Source organism: Culex quinquefasciatus, chromosome 3 (genome assembly GCF_015732765.1).
Source record: "Culex quinquefasciatus strain JHB chromosome 3, VPISU_Cqui_1.0_pri_paternal, whole genome shotgun sequence".
NCBI lineage: Eukaryota > Metazoa > Arthropoda > Insecta > Diptera > Culicidae > Culex > Culex quinquefasciatus.
The window spans coordinates 121,464,070-121,479,948 of record NC_051863.1 but is presented as its reverse complement, the minus strand read 5'-3'; the positions used below and the strand labels follow the sequence as shown (position 1 = coordinate 121,479,948).

Here is a 15,879-nt window from a genome sequence, read left to right as displayed (position 1 = left end):
GACCTGATTGATGCTTTCCTCTCAAGAGTTCCACTAGTGGAATGAAAACGCCTGGAGCAAAGTCGTTCCAACTCGGTGGCAGCAGCAAGGATGCCTGTGGCACAGAGGAGTGAAATTAATTAATATACTTTTATGTTGCAGTCCCCCCTTCATCTTCCCCCTTTTTTCCGGCACACTCTTACACATTCATTCCCATTAAAACCGGGTCAGTTCCGAGGAAAAACCCCCTTTTCCCATTTAGTTGGCTGGCCGTATCGCGTCATGCGCTCGTTCATGAGAAATCCATTAGATAACTGCTGCGGCCAGGACTCCCCAGCCATCTCGCAGGATAGTTGCGAGTTGCGGGGGTTGGTGGTGGGGCAAACTCTCACTCTGAACTGATTAGTGCAATATACCAGGGAGAGGGAGAGGAAGAGAGGGAAAGTGGTGGCCGGAGTTGCTGTGGCAGCAAATTTCCTTTTTTCCCTCAGCACTGACGTCTGGAAAAGAAAAGATTAATTTTCTTCTCGATGCCCTCCGGGGACCATCGGGAGAACACCGGGAAACTGGCGACGATCGTTATCTCCAGTGCAATAAGCTGAACGCACAACTTTTCTGGACTGTTCTGGTGGAGTGGAGTTCTCTGTCATGTTAGGATTATTTTGTTGAATTGTTTTATTTTTAATACAATAATTTTTAATGTATTTTTGTATAGTTCAAAATTAAATGTTAAGAGATCGAAAAAAGAACTTTTTGATCGGTCTTAAACTCAGAAAATGGTGTCACAGAGGACGTGGTCAGGTGGAGCTTCAAATGGCCAACGATGCTGACGCAGATGAACGAACTATAATTTAGTTCTGAGCGAAACAAGAGAATCAGCTCTAAGTGAAATTTATTTGATTTGTAAATGAAAAGCATATCGTTCAACTGATTTCAAAAAAGAAGAGTTCTTTGTAGTCCATCAGTGAGAGGCATTACAATGGCGAACAACCGTCCTGCATTAACGATCAAGTTCGTTGGAAAAAAAAGCTCGCACAATGCAGCTCCCTCGAGAGAAGCTTTCGAGAAACCATTATCCTTCCAACTGATTGATTGCAGTAATTAAACTGTTCGTAGGAAAGCAAATACGTAGACGTACACACTACGAACATTACAATCCTCCGGGCAAACATTAGCACACACTGCAAACCACATCATTCTGAACAAACCAACCATTCAATGTGAACTTTGCACTTGTTGTGGGCACTTGTGATGTCAGTCTGGTAAAAGCTTTGAAGTTTGCCCCATGCCAGAGAGCGTGTGTACACTATTTGTACTCGTAATTACATTGACCACTGATTGGATGCAATTACTAAATCAAATAAAACATAAACTCCATTGCCAACTCAGAGGTGCATTGCATTTTCCGCCCGAGAAAAGATACAAGCGTTGGGCAATGTGGTTCTATTGAGAATGCATTGTTGGATCAATCCAACTGAACGGCTTGATGTGACGTACATTCAGTTCTTGAAAAGAGGCCAACCAACTGCCATTATGCAATAATTGCGGGCGAAATTCAAAACATCATTTATATTTTGGTACTAAATTATGTCCTTTTTCTTTCCTTATTTCAGGTGAGCCAATAAACTCCTCAAGATCTGGTAAATATGGCAGGATTAATCTGCATCATTTTCAAAGAGTTATCACATTAATTCCTTGTAAGCCTAATTTGCAAAACGCTTTGCCCGCCTTGGATGTTTGAAGAAACGCCAATCGATCGGCTTTATCCGTTAATCAGACCGCATACTTTTCGAGCCAATAACCAAGCCAATTACCGCCACAAGCAGCAACAGACACGACGGCAGTAACGGTTTGATGAGGTCGAATCAACGGCGGCGGCCTCCGCCATCGATAAGCCCTTTGGCTTCCTAGAAACTCAACCTCCGCCCCCACCACAACCAACCCCCAGAACGGGAGACCTTGGTTTGTTGGCTCAAAACTAATTACATTCTGCACTGCTGTAGGGACGACTTACCTGGAGGTAATTAATTTCCTTCCGCGGAAGACACAGCGAGCCCGGTTGCTCCACCCGCTGCAGCTTGAGGCAATTTCTGCAAAGTAATTGCAAAAATGTTTATAGGTTATTACCGACGTCCCGAGCAGCAGATCAAGGTCTGATAGATTATACCGGCTCTAAACGAAACAAATGTTGTCGATAATGTTTCGGGGATATAAATAACAGCCCAAACGGGATTAGCATCAGTAACGATTCCATCCATTTGCCACAACCAAAGCGGCTCAAAAGCTCATCGAGCGCATAATCAGAATTGATGTGTGCCGGAGTTGGTGCTCTTGAAGGACCTTTCCCAATGATAAAACAGTGCCAATTAATTTTGATGCTTCCTCAAGCACTCTGCTCAAATAGCAACAACTCCAAGAAGGACCATTGATGGGATGGTCTGCTGAAAATGGTTTCCATTTCGAAGGAGGAGGAGGGTGCTTTAAATGTAAATGGTCAATTTTGAATTGCGTCTGCTTTTAATTTCGTCCCAGGGAGGTCGCCTCCCTACGGTACCACTTGGGCTGCTGGAAACGCAAAATGTTCTAGGAATAAGTTGACCCGGCACAATTTAATGGCATATTTAGGAATTAGAAAAGTGCTTGAACTCAGATTCTAATATGAAAACATGAAAGCATGATTACTAGGGTGGGTACGTTTTTCAAAAAGTTCTCAGATCAAGTTTTAGTATGGTTCCCCTTGTAGGGCATGCCCATAGGGACTTTCATGCCAAATATCAGCTCATTTGGTTGTACGCTGGCTGCGCGCATCAGGGTTAAAGTTTACATGGGAATTCCTATGGGAAATTGAAACTTTTTGTTCAAACGCTCCTACAGGTCTGGAAAAATCACGCGCCAACTTCTGGTATGGTCAGGCCTATGGGGAATGTTCTGGAGAACACTTTTCCCGAAGAGAGCATATGGATTCGTTGTCCTTAGACCTGGCGCATCGGCAAACAATCTGATGTCTCCGGAATCAACGGTTTTTCCTCAAAAAGCATCAAATTTTCCTTAGCATGCTATGAAAGCTTGATGAACTCATTGTTATCCGAGCATTCGTTGGTGAAGGTTGTCTGAATCAACATGACTCGTCGCGTCCCGGCGCAAAACGCCGGCAATATTGCCCTACCTGCGGCTCAAGCAGGCAAAAAAGTGGGAATTTCCAAAAGGAAGGTTGAGGCCTCAACTGATGGCCAAAAACCGGGGATTTCCAAAAGGAAGGTGCTTTTGGAAGTGACATCGAACAGCAAAAAGACGAAAAAGAGCGACGGTACTGTACCGATGGATGAGGAGGAGGAGAACTCTTCGTCGCACGAGGAGCAGCTATTGAAGAACAACAAGTTTGCTGGACTGCCTGACGAGGACCAGGTAGCGGAAGCAAAGGAGAATGAAGTGAAACAGCGAAAGGAGAAACTGCCTCCTTTTATGTGCGGCAATCAGCAGCAACGATCGACTTTCGAGCGGGGCTGGTTGAACTCATCAAGTCTGGGAAAGTCCTAGGCAACATTCGTCTGTGTCAGGACGGATTTAAGGTGCTGGTGCAATCCAGGCAGCACTATCAACTGGTCAAGGATTACTTGACCGAAAACGAGGCGGAGTACTTTACCCATGATGTCGTCATGGATAAGCCGTACAAAATCGTCGTCAGAGGTCTGTACGACATGCCAGTGGAGGAATTAGCTGCCGAGCTAAAAGTTTTGAAACTGGATGTGTTGGCCGTGCACAAAATGAGCCGACGCAACAAAGACATCAAGTACCGTGACCAGCTCTACCTGCTGCATTTGGCTAAGGGATCGACGACGCTTCCTGAGCTGAAGGCAATTCGAGCGGTTTTCAACATTATCGTGTCGTGGGAGCGATACCGACCAGTGCATCGTGACGTCACACAATGCTTCAACTGCCTGGGTTTCGGGCACGGAGGTAAGAACTGCCACCTGAAGCGTCGTTGCGCCAAATGTGGTACCGATGCGCACATCACATCCCAGTGCATCCAAGATTCGCTGGTGAAGTGCCTCAACTGCAACGGTGAGCACTCGTCAACCGACCGAAAGTGCCCCAAGAGAGCTGAGTTCGTGAAAATTCGGCAGCAAGCATCGACGAAGAATCAGCCTCAGCGTCGTAGAACTCCTCCAGCCCTGGTGGAGCAAAATTTTCCACCTCTTCAACCGCGACGCCAGGTCCCGAACTTGGCACCGTTGCCGTTGGATCCCAGGAAGAGAGCTGAGATGAATCATCCACGGCCGGGTTCCAGCCAGGAGCCGAGACCGCCACCACCGGGCTTCAGCCAGGAGCCAAGACCAACCCAAGAACCAGCAGTTGAGGAAAATGGTAATGATCTTTACACCTCAACCGAACTCCTCAATATTTTCAAACAGATGTCCGCTGCACTGCGTGGATGCAAAACCAAGACCCAGCAGATTGAAGTGCTGACCTCGTTCGTCATCCAGTATGGATCGTAGGTCCCTCAAGCTGCTGAATTGGAACGCTTGCTCCATTAGGAGGAAGAATTTAGAGCTGGTGGATTTTCTTCGCGAGAAGGAGATCGACGTAGCTGCCATCACGGAAACTCATCTGAAGCCCGGTGAAAAAGTTTATCTGCAAAACTACAAGATCGCGACGCAGCTCGACAGGACCACCTCTGGAGGAGGAGGTGTGCTTGTCGCTGTTCATCGTGATCTCAAGCCACGCCGGCTGCCACACTTTAAGCTGGACATCATCGAGGCCGTTGGAGTGGAAATTCCCACTTCGGTTGGCCCAGTACTCTTCATTGCTGCATACTGCCCACGTCAGGTGAATTCCAGAGATGGTTCAGCAGCAAAACTGAAGAGCGATATCCAGAAGCTGACACGGCGGAGCGCAAAGTACATCATCGCTGGTGACCTCAACGCGAAGCATGAAGTTTGGGGCAACAGCAGGAGGAATCGGAACGGAGTGATTCTGCACAACGATCTGCAAAACGGATACTACAACGTTGTGAGTCCGGATCGTCCAACGAGGGTGGCTCGGTCTGGGAATCACTCAATCATCGACTTCTTCATTACCAATATGGCTGAGAACGTGGCTCATCCTGAGGTGTTTGAAGAGTTGAGTTCTGATCACTATCCGGTGGTTGTGGAGGTTGGAGCTTCCGTTACTCCGCAGCGGCAACCAACCCGGAAAGATTACCACAACGTTGACTGGCAGCAGTTTCAGCAAGTGGTAGACAGCAACATCGACTATGATCAACACCCGGAAACTTCTGCTGATATTGATCGTTCGCTGGAGGTGATCCAGCAGGCTATCAACCAAGCAGAGGCTGCCAACGTTCGGGAGGTTCCTGTTAATTTTAAGGTAACTGATATTGACGTAGATACTAAACACTTGATTAGACTTAGGAATGTTTATAGGAGACAATATCAACGGACTGGGGACTATGACAAAAGATTTCAGTGAACAATTTGAACAAAATCATACAAGACCGACTTGACAATATCAGAAATCAAGAATTTTCAAAACATGTAAGCCAGCTTGGGAATTATTCAAAACCATTTTGGAAACTTTCAAAAGTTCTTAAAAACAAACCAAAGCCTATTCCTCCTCTTATTGTTGAGGATTCTCCTTTGATTACATCCGAGGAAAAGGCAAATGCACTTGGGCTTCATTTTGTTAGTTCACATAATCTTGGCGCTTCCATGACCAGCCGTAAAGAAACATCAGTTGCCAATAGTATTTCAACAATCAATGACTCTACCTTTGAATTTCCTGCAGATTCCCATGTTTCTGGTGAGGAAGTCAAAGTTGCAGTTAAACAAATGAAAAATATGAAAGCTCCTGGCTTTGATAACATTTTTAATCTAGTGTTGAAAAAACAGAGTGATCAGTTCTTTCAACATCTAGCCAATATTTTCAATAAATGTTTGCAACTTGGTTACTTCCCCACCAATTGGAAACTGGGCAAAGTCATACCAATTTTGAAGCCTCAAAAGATCCAACATCGCCAACAAGTTATCGTCCCATTAGTCTTTTGAGTAGTCTGTCCAAACTCTTTGAGAAGGTCATCTATTCAAGGCTTTTGGATTTTACCAACGATAATAATATAATTTTGAACGAGCAGTTTGGCTTCCGAAAGGGACATAATACTGCTCATCAGCTTACGAGAGTAACTAAAATCATCAAGCAGAACAAGCTTGAGTCTAAATCAACTGCTATGGCTTTGTTGGATGTTGAGAAGGCTTTTGACAATGTTTGGCATGATGGTTTGATACATAAACTGTATTTATACGGTTTTCCAATGTATCTTATCAAAATTATCCAGCACTATCTTTCGGAGAGATCGTTCAGGGTTTTTCTGAATGGGATTGCTTCTGGATTATTCAACATTGATGCTGGGGTTCCCCAAGGAAGTATTCTTGGCCCACTTCTGTACAATATTTTTACATCTGATTTGCCTACTCTTCCTGGTAATGGTGTGTTGTCACTTTTTGCTGATGACACTGCCGTTATTTATAAGGGTAAAATAACCAGATATTTAGTTGGCCGTCTTCAGAAGGGTCTTGACGTTCTTTCCGAATACTTTGGCGACTGGAAAATTCGCATAAATGCAGCCAAAACTCAAACCATCATTTTTCCACTTTCCAAATCGGCCAGATTTGCCCCAAAGGATGATGTTTTGATTAAAATGAATGATGTTTCAATACCCTGGTCAAAGGAAGTTGTCTATTTAGGTCTCATACTTGACTCGAAACTATTGTTTCGGCAGCATGTAGATAAAATATTGAACAAGTGCAGCATTCTCATCAGGTGTTTGTATCCTTTAATTAACAGAAAATCAAAGCTATCTTTGAAAAATAAGCTAGCAGTTTACAAACAAATAATTTACCCCGTTATTGAGTATGCAGTACCTGTTTGGGAGTGTTGCGCTAGAACTCATAAATTGAAGCTCCAGCGTGTCCAAAACAAGGTACTCAAAATGGTTTTGAATGTTCCTGGCTGGACAAGATCAAGTGAGGTTCATGAATTAGCAGAAGTAAAAATGTTGGATCAGAAGATTCAAGAAAAATGTTTGAAATTCAGGGAAAAATGTGCTATATCTGAATACCCCTTGATTCAAGGATTGGTTTAGTTTATGATAAGATTAAGTTAGTTTTAGGTTAGGTTATGTTTTCTTAAATTTTTTTTTCCTCATTGTACCTAGTGCTACAAAAATGATAAATCATATACTTTTAAAGTTAAGAAAATGAACAGTGTTTAAATCACGATAAGCAAACTAAAGCTGAAGAGCCACAGCTGACCACTTATTATGTAAACCAAATGTAATTATTATAAGAAAGATTCAATAAAGTATATTTAATTCAAAAAAAAGCTTGATGAACACCGCGACGTCATACGTCAGACAGCTACCACGTGGGTAAGAAATGGCTGGAATATTTAATTGCAAACCTTCTTTTAACTATACAATTAACATTTCGAGTAATCCTGATATTATTTAGTCGAATTCAAAATCTTTGCATAGCAAATTTGTATTTTTTTGCAAATATTTCAACCACGTGGTAGCTGTCTGACGTATGGCGTCGCGGTGTTCATCAAGCTTTCATAGCATGCTAAGGAAAATTTGATGCTTTTTGAGGAAAAACCGTTGATTCCGGAGACATCAGATTATTTGCCGATGCGCCAGGTCTAGGGACAACGAACCCATATGCTCTCTTCGGGAAAAGTGTTCTCCAGAACATTCCCCATAGGCCTGACCATACCAGAAGTTGACGCGTGATTTTTTCAGACCTGTAGGAGCGTTTGAACAAAAAGTTTCAATTTCCCATAGGAATTCCCATGTAAACTTTAACCCTGATGCGCGCAGCCAGCGTACAACCAAATGAGCTGATATTTGGCATGAAAGTCCCTATGGGCATGCCCTACAAGGGGAACCATACTAAAACTTGATCTGAGAACTTTTTGAAAGACGTTCCCACCATAATGATTACACAATATATCAATTTATTTTTAGGCTTCTTATTACTCATTAATTAATAACTTAAACATTTTTGGTTTGTGTGAATTTGGTTACATACACGGAAACAAAATAGTTCCCAAAATCTTGTACAAGCGAGCATGAAATTGGGAAGTATACTATCAAAGTTTGTTCATTTATTTTTTTCAATTATTTGATGTTTGCGTCACATTGTGAGAAAATCTCTTTTTTTGTAAATATTATGAAAAATAATGTTTTGAGTGAAATTTGAGTGATTTTAGTATGATTGATATGTGCATTTCTGAAAAATACTCGAAAAATGAACTTTTTTCATTCAAGCTCAGCGCACGAATTATAAACAATTTTTGGTATTTTGATGTGCACCCAAAGTTAAAGAACGAGAGGATAGTCCTCACGAAAAGAAACGTGAGGAAAGTGCTATTTTGCGAGAGTATAGTCCTCTCACGTGTTCATTCTTTCATTGGAACAGTTTATCCTATGAGTGGCTTATATGGACAAACGACCGCCTCATTGTCACCGAACCATGGTGGCCCATACGGCAAAAGCACGGTTCAATATGCCGAAGGTCTTGGGTTCGAGTCTCGGTACCGGTACTTTTTTTTTTGATAGATGAACTTTTTTGGAAAATGAACCATGAGTAAAGTACTCTCGGTGATTTCGGGATTTATCCTCTCCGTCCGCACACAGTATCATTTTACTATCGAATCGTGCTCTTTATCCTCTCGTATGCCGATGCCCAGTTCTGGGTGTGGTGTGAAAACATTTTTCCTGACATCCTTCTAGGGGTGAGCACCAAGGTTTTGACATCTTTTCATTTTTTTTTGGGGCACCGTACACTAAATTTAATTTTATTATTAATATATTCAAATGTTGTACCATTGTCATCTATTTAATTACTAAAATGTCAATTTTGAAAGACCTTGCATTGTTTGAACAATTTTATTGTTGAGTATAACCTCTGTTTCGAAGTAATTTGATGTTTTTTTTATTTTACTTTTTTGTACTATTACACATTTTCTATAATTCAAAATATGAGCAATTCTCGCTGAAACCGTCCCACTAGATGCACATGTTCTCAAATCGTTACGGCAATGTTCTCATACGATTCAGCGCACCAAAAAACCATTAAAACAACCTTCGAACCAATGAAAATGTCAGTCGTTAGCCACCTGTAAATAAAAACTTGTATTGAACAATGGATTTGTTCGAAAAAATGCCCCAATTTGGAGAAATGATATCTCCCAAAATACATTACCAAACATCAAAAAGTTATATATCATTGGAAAGGTAATCGCAAGGGCTTTCTATCGCACTTTGAAAAACATTCGAAAAAATATTTTTTCAAGGGTAATTTTAAGGGTTTTTGAGAAACTTACTCTTAATTTTGAATATTGACCGTGTTCGCAACCACTTATCATTACGCAACCATTTTCATTCGAAAGGTTGGAAGATTTTGCATAAAATCAACTTGAGAAAAGTAGTGTAATGAAATAGTTTTCGTTAAGTTATTAACGGATGAAAGAAATTGGTAAAATTTCAGTTAAAAATAACGAATGCTCAGACTTCAGAAATGAGCTTAATTTACAGTCAAAACAAAGCAGGATTGTATTTGAGCCGAATGTACAATGATCTAAGGCAAATCTGGACATATAGTATGAATAGGGACAGCTTTTTCAACTATGCTTTCACTCATCGGATCCTATTTTTTATTTGTTTATGTAAAAACATACATAAACAAACCAGGTTATAAATTTTATGCTTTTAAGTACTCTGAAAACTGATGTCCTTACTTAGACTGTAGTCCCGATTCGCCACATTTCACTGAAGTAATAATTTAAGTACAGAATTTGTTTTGGGAAGGTCTGCTTTATTTGTATAACCTCAATCGTGCACACAAAAGTGGAAAGTTAAAATCAATATTTTTTGATCATGTAAAAATTTTGTGGGGCTGTTGACTCCATAAATTTATCTTAATTTGAGATTAAAAACTACCCCCAATTGAAAACTGAATGAAAAATGAACTAAAATTAAAACAAAAAAAAAGTGAAAAATCCCTTTACCCCACATACGGGGCAAAGCTACGCACTGATTTTGGCTTCCTCTCCGAGGAATGCCATATAAAATCACTTGAAAATTGGCCAAAAAATGTCACTGCGATTTCTCGGAACTGGCTGAACGGATTTGGACACTTCCGGTTGCATTCGATCCCTCTTAGCTTCCGATAAGTCGCTATTGAAAATCTTCCCCGTAGCCCTTTCCTGTCAAAAGATATTCAAGAAAAACGATTTGCAAACCTAAAACTGAAAAACAAAAAACGATGAAAATTTTTCAAAATTGCTTCATTTTTGCATAACTAGGTAGTCTGGAATGTCCTCCTTCCCGGGCTGAAACGGGACAAAAATCCATTGGAATTTGCCAAAGTTACAGCCACTTTAAGAAAACTGTTTGCATTCAGCCACCTTCAAATCGACTAAAACGAGGCCAAAATTAACCGAAATGTCGGCATGTTGCACATTTTGGAAAGCTCTTTCAAAACCCAATCCACTGAGATACATATCTCGACGAATTATTAAGCTTAGTCGTTAATATCTGCGCTAAACTGCTATTTTTGACGATACCAATGCATTATCACATGCTGGTTCGCCCATCCGGCTAAAAACCCACAACTATTATACTTCATTCGAAAGCATTTTTCATCGTGCTTCGAATGTCATCTTAGAAATAAAATTCCCTTTGTGAATCGCGTCCAGCATGCAAATATTTCACCCGACCTCAAATCAGGTCCAAAATAGCCTCAAAAGTCGAGCGGCCGGAAGATTGCTCGAAAACTCAAGTCGAGCACCTTCCGGCCGGAAGATTGCTCGACAACGCGCAGGAGAAAAAAAAAACAAATCAGCTCAGAGAGCGAGCGGGAGAGAACGAGATTCGAACCCACAGGCAAAAATAAAACTCTGGGGCGCGCCCTAGCTCACTACGCCGACTCGACTTGCTGAGAAGAGTGCAACAAGAACGCGACCAACTGGTCGCAATTGGTTTACGGCAGACTATTTTATTTTGGGGGAACCCGAGTTTTGGCTTCCTCTCCGAGGAATGCCATATAAAATCACTTGAAAATTGGCCAAAAATGTCACTGCGATTTCTCGGAACTGGCTGAACGGATTTGGACACTTCCGGTTGCATTCGATCCCTCTTAGCTTCCGATAAGTCGCTATTGAAAATCTTCCCCGTAGCCCTTTCCTGTCAAAAGATATTTAAGAAAAACGATTTGCAAACCTAAAACTGAAAAACAAAAAACGATGAAAATTTTTCAAAATTGCTTCATTTTTGCATAACTAGGTAGTCTGGAATGTCCTCCTTCCCGGGCTGAAACGGGACAAAAATCCATTGGAATTTGCCAAAGTTACAGCCACTTTAAGAAAACTGTTTGCATTCAGCCACCTTCAAATCGACTAAAACGAGGCCAAAATTAACCGAAATGTCGGCATGTTGCACATTTTGGAAAGCTCTTTCAAAACCCAATCCACTGAGATACATATCTCGACGAATTATTAAGCTTAGTCGTTAATATCTGCGCTAAACTGCTATTTTTGACGATACCAATGCATTATCACATGCTGGTTCGCCCATCCGGCTAAAAACCCACAACTATTATACTTCATTCGAAAGCATTTTTCATCGTGCTTCGAATGTCATCTTAGAAATAAAATTCCCTTTGTGAATCGCGTCCAGCATGCAAATATTTCACCCGACCTCAAATCAGGTCCAAAATAGCCTCAAAAGTCGAGCGGCCGGAAGATTGCTCGAAAACTCAAGTCGAGCACCTTCCGGCCGGAAGATTGCTCGACAACGCGCAGGGAGAAAAAAAAAACAAATCAGCTCAGAGAGCGAGCGGGAGAGAACGAGATTCGAACCCACAGGCAAAAATAAAACTCTGGGGCGCGCCCTAGCTCACTACGCCGACTCGACTTGCTGAGAAGAGTGCAACAAGAACGCGACCAACTGGTCGCAATTGGTTTACGGCAGACTATTTTATTTTGGGGGAACCCGAGTTTTGGCTTCCTCTCCGAGGAATGCCATATAAAATCACTTGAAAATTGGCCAAAAATGTCACTGCGATTTCTCGGAACTGGCTGAACGGATTTGGACACTTCCGGTTGCATTCGATCCCTCTTAGCTTCCGATAAGTCGCTATTGAAAATCTTCCCCGTAGCCCTTTCCTGTCAAAAGATATTTAAGAAAAACGATTTGCAAACCTAAAACTGAAAAACAAAAAACGATGAAAATTTTTCAAAATTGCTTCATTTTTGCATAACTAGGTAGTCTGGAATGTCCTCCTTCCCGGGCTGAAACGGGACAAAAATCCATTGGAATTTGCCAAAGTTACAGCCACTTTAAGAAAACTGTTTGCATTCAGCCACCTTCAAATCGACTAAAACGAGGCCAAAATTAACCGAAATGTCGGCATGTTGCACATTTTGGAAAGCTCTTTCAAAACCCAATCCACTGAGATACATATCTCGACGAATTATTAAGCTTAGTCGTTAATATCTGCGCTAAACTGCTATTTTTGACGATACCAATGCATTATCACATGCTGGTTCGCCCATCCGGCTAAAAAACCCACAACTATTATACTTCATTCGAAAGCATTTTTCATCGTGCTTCGAATGTCATCTTAGGAAATAAAATTCCCTTTGTGAATCGCGTCCAGCATGCAAATATTTCACCCAACCTCAAATCAGGTCCAAAATAGCCTCAAAAACGTCTTAGCCAAGCCAAGACAAGTCAAGTCATTTCGGGAAATGACAATATGTATCGCGTTCTTAGATACCTATCCTTGAGCCATCGATCGACTCCGTTAGCGATACACTTTTTACCCTTTCTTAAATTTTCACTTTAGCTACGGAATGTGAGAGCGGAATGCGAGAGAGGGAGAGAGTTTACGGAAATTATGACTTGTTCGAGCACTGCATTAGTTTTTACGCCGTGTCAGCATTAGACAGCTCGCATGCATTGTTCACATGGATTTTCGTCGACAGACCGTAGGCGTATTTTACTTTTACTGGGATAGAATAGCATTCAATTTAGTAAGTCTATAGACTATATACTTTATAAAGTAATATGCTTTCTGTCAAAAAGGATCGCAAAGTTATTACTTTAAATTGTTTTAAAAATCCATTTTAAATCCTTTGTGGTTGTATAAAGTGTCATGGTACCCAGAAATTTAAGCTTTATCATTGTGAATAATAATATTAGCAATTTAGTTGAATTTTAGAACTCAATCAACGAATTGTCTATATATATACAATGTATATTATACATGTACATTCTCAATATAAAAATTTGTGTATGAACCGAGAAGAGGAAGCCCCCATTCACCTAGGTGGATTAAGTAACGTTTTTTTAGGGTAATTGCCTGGTTCTCGAAGGCAAGTGATAAGGGTACCATTTGGTATATACAACGAATCAAAAATATTGTATGTTCATCGGTGACAGAATGATTGTCACTAGTAGCGTACCTTTGCCCCGCTCTTCTCTATTCTATGTAAAAAATGGGATTCATTTAACTTTAATTTTTAATTACTCTCAATATGAAAACCAAGTTTAAAATTTTCATTTGTGCAACATAAATATATTGAAAAAAGTTTTAATTGAGAAACAGACAACACTTATTAATTCTACATCTAATTATCTTTCTAGTGAGTTCTGACTCGACATTGTACGGCTTGCGGTTCAGAGATGTTTGTCAATGAAGGTTTTTAACATGGTTTGCAAAAAAGGGAAATTTTGAGGTGGTGTCAAATAAAAGGGCGTCGTCCTATTTGGACGAAAATCGAGTTTTTTGCTTGTTTTCATGGTATTAACAGCCCCACAAAATTTTAACTTGATCAAAAAATATTGATTTCAACTTTGCACTTTTTTGTGCACGATTGAGGTTTTACAAATAAAGCAGATATTCCCAAAACAAATTCTGTACATAAAATGTTACTTCAGTGAAATGTGGCGAATCGAGACTACAGTCTAAGTAAGGACATTAGTTTTCAGAGTACTTAAAAGCATAAAATTTATAACCTGGTTTGTTTATGTATGTTTTTACATAAACAAATAAAAAATAAGATCCGATGAGTGGAAGCATAGTTGAAAAAGCTGTCCCTATTCATACTATATGTCCAGATTTGCCTTAGATCATTGTACATTCGGCTCAAATATAATCCTGCTTTGTTTTGACTGTAAATTAAGCTCATTTCTGAAGTCTAGGCATTCGTTATTTTAAACTGAAATTTTACCAATTTCTTTCATCCGTTAATAACTTAACGAAAACTATTTCATTACACTACTTTTCTCAAGTTGATTTTATGCAAAATCTTCCAATCTTTCGAATGAAAATGGTTGCGTAATGATAAGTGGTTGCGAACACGGTCAATATTCAAAATTAAGAGTAAGTTTCTCAAAAACCCTTAAAATTACCCTTGAAAAAATATTTTTTCGAATGTTTTTCAAAGTGCGATAGAAAGCCCTTGCGATTACCTTTCCAATGATATATAACTTTTTGATGTTTGGTAATGTATTTTGGGAGGTATCATTTCTCCAAATTAGAGCATTTTTTCGAAAAATTCCATAGTTCAATACATGTTTTTATTTACAGGTGGCTAACGACTGACATTTTCATTGGTTCGAAGGTTGTTTTAATGGTTTTTTGGTGCGCTGAATCGAATGAGAACATTGCCGTAACGATTTGAGAACATGTGCATCTAGTGGGACGGTTTCAGCGAGAATTGCTCATATGTCAACATTCCCCAATGTAATAAGATTTATCGAACTTTTCCATCATGGGTGTTTTGATTTTAATAATAAAAATCATTCAAGTCTTTCGATTGAAAGATTGTTTTTGATTTATCATAAACTTTGAATTTGTTGCAAAAAGATTTTTAAATACTCATAAAAGTAACTTCTATTTTTGATTATTGTTATAAACTTGATTAAATGTTAGTCAGATTTTGTCTCCTACCTATCAAAAATTTGTCAAAAAAACTTATTGCTCTACTATTTTGACATTGTCGCTTGTGTACTATCGTGTGGCACGTCTGCTGTAAAAAATAGCATATGTCAAGGGTTTTGAAAAAAATAATTTTGAACCGGCATTTTCTAAATGTTAGGGGTAACTATTGATTTTCTATCAGTTACTTCAAAATTCAAAATATAATAAGTTTAGTAAGTCAAATACTTAAAAATTTAAATATTCTATTTAAGACCAACATTAGGCATGTTTACAAAAGCTTGCAATATGGTTTACGAAATATTAGAAAAATGGTTCAAACTGCCGTAGGTCATCTACAACTATACTAAAGGAAAACATGTACGAAATACCCAACCAATTAATTTAGCTTGAAGCTGATTCTAGTGACTGTAAAAATGGTCCCTCATTGCACTTATTTAAACATTTGTTTGGTATAGTGATAAATTTAACGTCAAATTCGTGAGGTTTCGAAAAAAAAATTACGGTTTAAATCCCATTTAAAATTCAAGTGCAAAGCGCCAGCCCCTATTACATTCAATGAAGCTCATATTTGGGATTTGGGATCAGTACGCCCACAGGAACAAACCACTGAATGCTCACCCAAGAAGTAATTTTTGTTACATATTGGCATTTTATTATTAATACTATTTTTAAGCAATATTTTAAATCTGAAAATTATTCTTAAATTCTTAAAATATCAGTTTTATTTAAATTTTCTTAAAAAAAACAAATAGTGAACAAAAATAGAACGTAGTTAAACATTTATTTTTATTCTTTTGTATTTTTTTTTTTTGCAAAAAATCAAATTTTTATTATATGTTTAACATTTCTACGAAATGAAAAATTATGTTTTTCGCGTTATATTTCAATCAAATTGGTA

The 15,879-nt window shown here is 39.5% G+C and overlaps 2 protein-coding genes across 5 annotated transcripts in view; one reads left to right on the top strand and one right to left on the bottom strand.

The window, feature by feature from the left end:
- The window catches only part of LOC6037170 (glucose transporter type 1), a 431,006-nt gene that overhangs the window by 150,067 nt on the left and 265,060 nt on the right, over positions 1-15,879 (top strand). The window lies entirely within an intron of this gene.
- The window catches only part of LOC6037168, a 115,870-nt gene that overhangs the window by 69,099 nt on the left and 30,892 nt on the right, over positions 1-15,879 (bottom strand). Inside the window, exon 5 of the mRNA XM_038261151.1 lies at positions 1,994-2,069. Within this exon, the coding sequence (XP_038117079.1) occupies positions 1,994-2,069 (76 nt within the window). The remainder of the gene's footprint in view (positions 1-1,993; positions 2,070-15,879) is intronic.